Below are 10,000 nucleotides of genomic sequence, written 5' to 3' on the forward strand. Positions count from 1 at the left end.
ACTGATTTTGAAATTGAAGCAAGGACCCAGACTCTATGTTCAATTGTCTGTGATTGGTCGATCATTTTGTCGGTTAGACCTATTGTTTCCCTATTGGTGCTATTATTATCACGTAACAGTATTGCCTTCTATCGATATTTTTTTGTATTTCCGCGGGGGAGGTTGGCGCATGCGCAGAGCCAATATTTTTCAGTCAGATGTTTGTTAAGACGGTGGAATCATCTCTCCCGTTAATCGTTTTTATTTTCAAAATAATATATCTCGGTTATTTTTCATATCCAGAAGAAAAGAGCTTTTATGGGTTACGTCATAATTAAAGCTACGTGTGGTCGCGTCTTTATCCAACAATACCGGTTTAATATTACAGAAATCAAGTATATGAACAACTTTGAATAGGTAGTAATTGTGGTCGTGTCCAGGGAGTAGCTTGGGGTGGCATGTACCATGCAAGGAATCTGATTTGCCACCCATTTATTTTAGATGATGATTGGCTTTCTGATACTAATGTTAGTAATTAAAGTACACAGTGGCAACAAAAAAAGTAAAATATTATTATTCCAGTGCATATGTGTGATTGGGTGTATGTGTGTATTCATGTATGCTGCTTGCGCACACTTGCATATGTACTTTGTGCCACCGCTGCATAGGTCAGAAGAGTGGACATGCCACTAGTCGGGTTTTACCGCATGACACATCATTGTCATACCCTTGTAGTTTTCAACAGTTTTACCTGAAACATTTTTATAATTACATTCTTAAACTTTTCATATTTTTCTTTGATGGCACGAGAGGAAACCAACAAAGAGGACTCCTATTAATTCATCTGCATAATCCCTCACAAGAAAGGTAGTGGCAATAGATAGACAATAACCGTAAACAGACTCCCATTTTCTTTAATGTTCGATCCAACCAGAATAGACTATGCCTGCCAAGAATGTACCTGCGAAGGTCAAAGGGGGATGATTCATGCAAGTTTTGAAAGTAATCAAGGCAACAATGTATTGGTGTGTTGCATAATGTATTCAATTGGTTCAATACCTTCAAGACCATCTATGAATATAACAATATGGATTATTAGATACCAAGTAACTGCGTGTTTTCCAAAAAGTGATCTTAAGTTTGCTTTCTCCTTCTTTGTGCTGACTGAATCAAAGCAACATTTTCTGTTTATATCTCATTGAGTTTGTTTGTTTGCTTGACATTAGAATATAGAAATTTTAGTAACTATCAACATTATTATGTAAAATAAAAAGTAAAACACTGGTGGGAAATAAGATATGTAGAAGTTTAGTTAATGATTGTAACAAAACTCAAGTAAAGATAAGTTTGTGTAGAAGCAGGTGGATAGCAGGTGAAAAATAGCATAGCTGTTTGTTTTTACTTACTCTTTCTTGTTACTAAGAGTAGGTATTTGTTCTATATCTTGCAGAATCTTTCAAGAATTTTAACTTCTGAATTATATTTCAGGCCTGATGCCCAAGCTCAGATTAATGGCTATACTGCTGCTCGTTACAAGAAATTCGATACCAAAGAAGATGCTGAAGAATTCGTAAAGGAAAATGCTCTCAGTAAGCCAGTGGTAGACCGCCGTGAGAAGGCATCAGGCGACTCCCAAGTCGGTAAGACAGTGTGATTAGGGTGGTTTATGTACTTTAAGGTTAGTCATTTTCAAATAGAACATTTTCTGGATTTCAATTTTTTCAATAGAGTATTGGGAGTTACTCTTTTATGGTATATTATATGTAAATAATTACATAAGAAACAAAACTTTTTTTTTAATTGACTAATTTTTGCACGATGCTCCAGACACCACAATGTCTAAATGAATATGGAATTATTCATCAATTTCTGTAGATTATTAATTTGAATAATCCTTAAATATTGGCACAGCAGATGCTCTCAATCAGACCCGTTTTACAGAAGGGAAGAGAAAGCGAGATGACGACGAGGAAGAAGAGGAAAGCCAAGGAGAGAAGAAGCTTCATGTGGACGAAGGAGAAAAGAAAACGGAGGACGGTTTATCTCTAGACGATGAGGGTTATCTTATTGTTTACTCTGTGGGAGTGTGCGAGTTCCACGGAAAGAGCGGACAGAAGTCGGGCTGTGGCGTTTTCTTTGCAGAGGATCACGAGCAGTAAGTATTGTTCTTTGTTAATGTGCCAGTTAGAAATATTGTGAAAACCAGTGTAATGCAAATATCAGTATATCCATTACATTCTCACATTGATGTTTAATGTTTCTTTATTTGTGTGTGTGTATGTGTGTGTGTGTGTGTGTGTGTGTGTGTGTGTGTGTGTGCGTGTGTGTGTGTGTGTGCGTGCATGTGTGTGAGTGTGTATATATATGTGGGGGTGGGGGTGCATGTGTGTTTACGCGAGTGAGTGTGGGTGTGTGGGGGTGGATGGATGGGTGAGTGAGTGAATGAGTGTGTGAGTGTATGTGTGTCATATAGCAATAATGATTAAAAAGTAGTGGCATTTATTTTAATTGGATCGCAAGAATTACGTAATATTCCAGCAGTGATAATGATAATGAGGATAAATTTATTAGGGCCTGTGGTCAAACTAATTACCTCATGCAAATCCTGCTTCAGGAATGTGTCCGTGCCATTGAAGGGGAAAGCCTCCAACAACGCTGCAGACATTCAGGCTGCCACTCATGCACTGACATCTGCTAAGGCTGCTGGTAAGTATTCTGAAAGAGTAGTATAATATCTGATATTACATTTGATATCATTTACATCTTGCATATTAAAAGTGGTCTCTTTGCTGCTATGGCGTAACATTCACTTTGATTTATGGTTCATGATAGTAGAATTATATAATATCAAATTGTGATTGTAATACATTTAACTCATATTTATACAAAACTATAAAGATTTTTTTTTTCTTTTCCATTCTTTTTTTATATATATGGAAATTTATCAATTTCATTTGTACCTTATTCATATTTTCCCAAAGATTTAGTACACCTTTTTGTCCTATGATAATTTGTTTTTTGATTGCATAGGCTACCATTCATTTTATTACTTTATTTCCACAAACATATTTTCCACATATTTATAAAAGTATCTGAATAGTGTTGATAAGCAAACTCGCAAAAGGTTTAACCTGAGAACAGCAACATCATGTGATAGAGAGCATGTAGTTGTAACATATATCATGTAATTGAGAGCTTGTAGTTGTTCCCATATGAAAGGGAAGAAAGCAGCAGATAATACAACCAGCAGTACTGATGAAGTGTAGAGAATTCAGAACAAAGTGGCAATGGGTGAAAAGTTATTGCACCACACAGGGGTGGCTGACCTCCCAACACACACCATTAAATTGTGTGTGGGAGGTTAAGTCAGATGACCTAATTATCGGTTAGAGTGAGAGATAATGAGGTATCCCATGACTAGGTAGCGTATAACATATATGACTAAGTAGATTCTTCCTCCCATCCTGAATAATATTTATGTATATATGTGTATGTATATATATATATATATATATATATATATATATATATATATATATATTATATATATATATATATATATATATATATATATATATATATATATATAAATACACACACACACACACACACACACACACACACACACACACACACACACACACACACACACACACACACACACACACACACACACACACACACACACACACACACACACACACACACACACACACACACACACACACACACACACACACACACACAGTATAGGTATAGGTATAGGTTAAACAAAATTGTGCTGGAATAATGCAGACTTTATTTATTTACTTATTAGTGATGGTAGTAATTATATACTTAATAGCATTAATACAACACCATGGCTCCAAAACTGAAGCGCTACGTTTTGATTTCCAAAAGGTCACGAAAAGGTGGCAGTCCACACTGACTCACAGTTCATGATCAACTGCATGACCTCATGGCTGAAGAACTGGAAGAAGAAGGACTGGAAAAAGAGCGATGGGGAATCCGTGAAGAACAAGGAAGAGCTGATTGAGCTGGACAAGGCTACTGAGGGACTGGCTGTGAAATGGGTGAGTGAAAATGAGTATGACTTGGCCTACTGTTGGAAGACGTATGGGATAAAGTTAACAAGGGCGTGTGCGTATGGGTAGGGTTTTAGGGTGATAACTCGCAATTAGTGGGATTTTCATAACCCCTTTTAAGAGGTGTCATGGGCTTAAAAAATAAAAAAGATTGATGAGAATATGTGAGAAGAAACTTTTCAATAAAATGCATTATCATTTTATTTTTTCAGGTCCATGTGAAGGCAAAATCAGGAAATGTTGGTAATGATGAGGCTAGGAAACTGGCCAAGGTCGGTGCTAAGAAGTACGAAGCTGATGCCTAATACAATTATTCCATGATAAAGGGTTCAAAATTTAGTGATGTTTTACCATTCATCACTTTATGAATTTATTTTTTTTCTTATTAACATCATATATCTCTGTTATCTCACTATCCATTGTGCAGTGGAAGAAATAGACAGTTTATAAGGATGTTCTTTTGAAATCTCTCTCTCTCACTTGGAGGAAACTGAATCATTTTTAAAGAAAAACTGCCAGATTCGCCACTGCATTTTGGTTCATTCATGGTATCTCATTATGCCTTCATGTCTGAATATCTGTATGCAATTCCTTACCCTCAAGTTTGTCCAGATGCCGATCTTGAAAAAATAAAGTGTCAGAGACTGGAATGAGGTTATTCCCATCACCACTCTCGTCAGACACAGACAATTTTTGCCTGCCCGAGGTCTGGACAAGCGAAGGGTACGTGAAAGCAACTGTTAGGTTGTGAACACTGCCAGCAATGTTATTGGTGCTATTTGGTCTGTCTCGGCATTTATGTAGCCTCAAGAAAATAAGCTTTAAGTGCAAGGTGGAAGGATATTAATATTAAGAACAGATAATCTATTCTTCCAGTAATAGTTCTAGATTTATATATTATCATTATATATTGTCAGTAAAAGAAATATAATATGAATGAGAGGGAAAAATCATATCCTCTTTTAAGGTAGATGACCTAAAACAATGAGTGATAAACAATATAATCTTCTTTCTTTCTTCTTCCTCATTTTCTTTCTTTCTGTTTCCTCTTCTCTTTCTTTATTTTTCTTCTTCCTATTTCTCGTATTCTTTATCTTCATCTTCATTTACTGCATCTCCTTCAGTCTCATTTTGTATATTTCACCTTGCATATTTTCTCTAGTAATTGAAAAAGGACAGAAAGGTATTACTGTTTGATGGCAGATGTCTTTCTTTGTTGGCATTCTTGTGTTTGATTATTATTTCATTTGTTTACTCTGTTTTTGGCAAAAAAAAAAGATATTTTTCTTAAATTTGTTAACTATATTGTGCAATGTATTAACAGTATATTCTTTGAAAGATAACAGTTGCCTTTCAAAATGTAACTTTGAAAGTATGGACAATGTTAATGAGATCTTTCAATTTAAACTGTTTGTAAGACTTTACAATTTAAAAATCTAGTTCAGTGAATTATCACAAACTATATTTATTCCACTATAAAAAATTATTATCTGTAGCTAATGGTAGATCACCACACTATTGTGGAACACTATGAGCTGTGTAAGAAATTGTTTATTTTATAGATTTATTATATTTGATTTAAATAGTTATTCATAGTTTCAGTTTTTGTTGAACAATATTCCAAGATTATATTCAAAATACTCCATATTTATTGAGTCCATAAAATCACTTAATCTGTATGTATGTGTGTTTTTGTTATGTTGTTTGTATCAGTTGATAGGTTTGTTTGGAAAGTTATTTCACATTATATGAAGATTGTGTTGACTGAGCTTCCTTTTTGACAGCTAAGGAGTGACTGATATACAAAGGCTATTTTCCAAAGGGTGTTTTTATTTTTCATGTTTTATTTAATTTATGTAATCTGTTGGCAATAAAAAAGGGAAATTGCAGAAGGCTGTATTAACCTGATACATCGAGATAAGTATTAGTATTGCCGTCTATGGTAACCATTATTCTTTTAATGTCTGCAGGTGTTGGTGATGGTATTTGTGTGTCCATGCATGCAAGTGATAAATAACATACTGTATGTACTTACCAAATATGCATTTTAGTGCCTCATAGTGTTAAAGTGTCTTATAACAATTATTTAATATTAGCTAACAAACTATTTGCTTTATGCAGAATAAACAAAATATGTTCAGATTTATATTCAATAGAATTTTTCCAAAAGCTACCTCTTTATTGCTTTAATTAACACAGTATTGTTATTTAGCATTTATTTTCTTAACAGATGAAGAAATAAGGGCCTTAACCAATATTTTTATTTTGAATGTTTTGTGTATCTTTATGTTACTGTACAAAACTGGAATCTGTACCTTTTGAGTGTTTGCCTATGTTCACTTTAACCTGTGTGTAATCCCTTGTCATAGGGTGAAAGATCTGTTCTATATCTCTATTAAAAAAAAGGAGTAAAACCTACTAACTTTTATGTCCTCACATTCTGCATATTTAATAACCTGTGTTGACATCATTACATGGATTTTTATTATTAACCCGTTAACGACGGATGACGTGTTTTTTTGTCATACATGACGCAGGAGCTCTTGCCTGACAATGGGCGTCATGGCGTTCGGGGATTCTGGATCACTATGTTATTTTATTGTACTATAAGTAATGAGTGAGTGATGTTGACAATTGCAGTCATAATTATTATAACTGCCGTAATAATAAGCAAAATGGTTTTCAACTCACTTACAAAACCTAGATGGCACCACTTTCTTCTAGCACCAGCAGGAGAGAGAGCCTTGAATGGCACCCATCTACAGTCTCTAGCAAGCACTATCTCTGTAGAGTGATGGCACATCGCAAGTTCCCGACCTCTTGCTCTAAAGTACCGCAGATGAAAGATGTGCAGACAGAACGAGAGGAGGAAGGTGACTCACACCATGCCCAATGCATACAATGTGACCCTGTGCCAGTATGGATGCCTATTATTGTGGCACTCACTGTCAAAAGCACAAGTTTCCTTCCTCTTCCCAACCTCTTCATTTTGGATGGTTATAAGTTTTGTGTTTGTTCGTGACAGCACAGAAATACGAAAAAATAATACTTCTATCACACTGAGTGTAAAGAAAAAAAATGAGTTGATATGGACCCTGAACTACAATTTTAGTCAACTGCAGAATTGATGGAGCCTGTGACATGACAGATATAAATTTCTAAAAATAGTAAAACACAAAAAAACACAACACAAAAATGTCTCTAGCTCTACAATGAGTGACTAAAAGGGAGTGGGAAAAATCAAATTATGTTGCAGAAGCTGCCTCGATCAGAAATAAAACTCATCTTGGAGCCTGTGTAAGCAAATCTATCCCCCGTGGGCAATGGGTTAAGTGTGAAGGTATAGTTTCTTGTTAGTGAAAACTAAGAAGCACGGGATATTTATTATTTTTCTCTCCAGAGGAAAATATTCTGGTGAAGATTACATCATTATTAAATGTAGGGTGAGTTACAATAATTTATTTAGCATAAGGATTAGGAAATTGATCTTTTAATTTCTTTTACACATTATTATATAAATATATATTATTTTGTTGGTTGCTATACATTTTTCCAGATTTGTTAGTATTAATATTTATTATAAGATTTTTTTTTCTTATTATACTGATATTTATCATGATTATCATTTATTTAGTTTTTATTTAATAAAACCACACATTAGGTAAGTATTGCACAAAGATAAGAAAGTGATGCAAATAATGTGGTTGATAGAGTTTTCATTGTTGCATTACTGTTGCATTAATTATATTTGTAATCTGGAACATAAATATATAGAGTAAACAGCATACTTAAATCAAATTAATAGAGAAGTCGGATTAATACTGATTAACACACTCCAGTCTTGGTGTATTTTTTTCAAAAAGGTTGTCCTCGATCATTTCTTACGGAAAGCTGATCTTTATGAAAATTTTGTATATTTGTTATTGTGTGTGTATAATGAATATTTCGATATGTGTGTATAAGATTAAGGATTTGAGGAAAGATTTTAAAAATAAAGGAAGGGTTACATCATAAAATTAATAACAATTAATTTGTCTGTATTCATATACACTAATTTCTTCTATAAAGTGCTTCTGATAAATGTTACTTATCTTAGACAATTAAGAAATGTCCACGATATATTTCATCTTTGTTTTCACGCTGTGAATCTAATGCATGAAAATTACTTGCATTTCCCATCCATTGTTTATATCTTGTGGCTGAAAAATAGAATATACATTTTTTAGAAAGTTTATTGCAAGACAAGGCAACAGTTTCGAGTTTCTATTAAGATGAAGATTTCTTATCAATAAATACTTTTTGCATTAAGTGGAGTGTTATGCCATTTCACTAATATGTAGGTGTCGGTCGTGTTGTTGATTTGCCTCTTATTTCTCTTTCGTACTTTCAGTTGCTTGCATGAACGGCTTTCCATTTTTCTGGAAAACGAGTAAAGGGGAATAAATTATCTGCAAGATTTTCACTCTTTCTCTTTCTCTTCCTCTTCCTTCTCCACCTCTTCCTTCTTTTTCTCTTTCTCTTTCTCTTCCTGCTTTCTCATTCTCATTCTCTTCATTCTCCTTACTATTCTACTTCCCTTTCTCTTTCTCTTTCTCATTCTTTCCATTCTTTTTTTTTTCTCATCTCCTCCTCTTTATCTTAATCTTTCTCTCTGTCTTTCTTCTTCTCTTCCTCTTCTTTCTCTTTCTCTCTCTCTCTCTTCCTTCTTCTCTTCCTTTGTCTCCCTTTGATCTTTCTCCTTCTTCTCGTCTTTCTCCATCTCGTCATCCTCCTTCTATTCTTTCTATTTCTTCTCCTTTTCATTCCCTCTCTTTTTATCGCTCTCTTTCTCTTTCTCATTCTCTTTTTCTTTCTCATTCTTAAACTCATTCACTTTTTCTTTCTCATTCTCTTTCTCTTCTATTGTTCATTCTCTTTTTCTCTTTCTCATTCTCATTTTTCTTTTTCATTCTTTCTCATTCTCATATCTCATTCTCTTTTTCTTTCTCATTCTCATTTTCTCTTTTTCATTCTCTTTCTCATTCTCATACTCATTCTCTTTCTCTTCTCATTTTCATTCTCTATTTCTCATTCTCATTTTCATTCTCTTTCTCATTCTCATTTTCATTCTCTTTTTCTCTTTCATATTCTCTTTTCTCTTTCTCATTCTCATTTTCAATCTCTTTCTCTTTCTCATTCTCATACTCATTCTCTTTCTCTTCTCATTTTCATTCTCTTTTTCTTTTTCTCATTCTCTTTTTTCTTTCTCATTCTCATTTTCAATCTTTCTCTTTCTCATTCTCATTCTCATACTCATTCTCTTTTCCTTTCTCATTCTCTTTTCTTTTCTCATTATCATACTCATTCTCTTTCTCTTCTCATTTTCATTCTCTTTTTCTCATTCTCATTTTCATTCTCTTTTTCTCTTTCTTATTCTCTTTTCTCTTTCTCATTCTCATTTTCAATCTCTTTCTCTTTCTCATTCTCATACTCATTCTCTTTTTCTTTCTCATTCTCTTTCTCATTCTCATTCTCATACTCATTCTCTTTCTCTTCTCATTTTCATTCTCTTTTTCTCTTTCTCATTCTCATTTTCAATCTTTCTCTTTCTCATTCTCATTCACACTCATTCTCTTTTCCTTTCTCATTCTCATACTCATTCTCTTTCTCTTCTCATTTCCATTATATTTTCTCTTTCTCATTCCCGTTTTCATTCTCTTTCTCTTTCTCATTCTCATTTTCATTCTCTCTTTTTTTCCTCATTCCCATACTCATTCTCTTTTTCATTCTCATACTCTTTCTCTTTCTTCTCCCTCTCATTCTATTGCTCTTTCTTCTCCCTCTCATTCTATTTCTCTCTCTCCTCCCCCTCCTTTTTCTTCATCTCATTCTCATTCTCTTTCTCTTTCTCTTTCTTCCCTATCTCCTACTTCTCTTTCTCCTTTTTCTCCATCTCC

The 10,000-nt window shown here is 33.9% G+C and overlaps 1 protein-coding gene and 1 pseudogene across 1 annotated transcript in view; one reads left to right on the forward strand and one right to left on the reverse strand.

The window, feature by feature from the left end:
• Positions 1-1,050, reverse strand: part of LOC147472178 (uncharacterized) — a 2,059-nt pseudogene extending 1,009 nt beyond the window's left edge.
• The window catches only part of LOC122266009 (ribonuclease H1), an 8,146-nt gene extending 2,193 nt beyond the window's left edge, over positions 1-5,953 (forward strand). Inside the window, exons 2-6 of the mRNA XM_043035552.2 lie at positions 1,468-1,619; positions 1,921-2,134; positions 2,594-2,685; positions 3,880-4,052; positions 4,277-5,953. Of these exons, the coding sequence (XP_042891486.1) occupies positions 1,468-1,619; positions 1,921-2,134; positions 2,594-2,685; positions 3,880-4,052; positions 4,277-4,369 (724 nt within the window). The 3' untranslated portion in view covers positions 4,370-5,953. The remainder of the gene's footprint in view (positions 1-1,467; positions 1,620-1,920; positions 2,135-2,593; positions 2,686-3,879; positions 4,053-4,276) is intronic.
• The last annotated feature ends 4,047 nt before the right edge of the window (positions 5,954-10,000 follow it).

Source organism: Penaeus japonicus, unplaced genomic scaffold (genome assembly GCF_977035675.1).
Source record: "Penaeus japonicus unplaced genomic scaffold, GWHDUDI00000001_assembly GWHDUDI00000003, whole genome shotgun sequence".
NCBI lineage: Eukaryota > Metazoa > Arthropoda > Malacostraca > Decapoda > Penaeidae > Penaeus > Penaeus japonicus.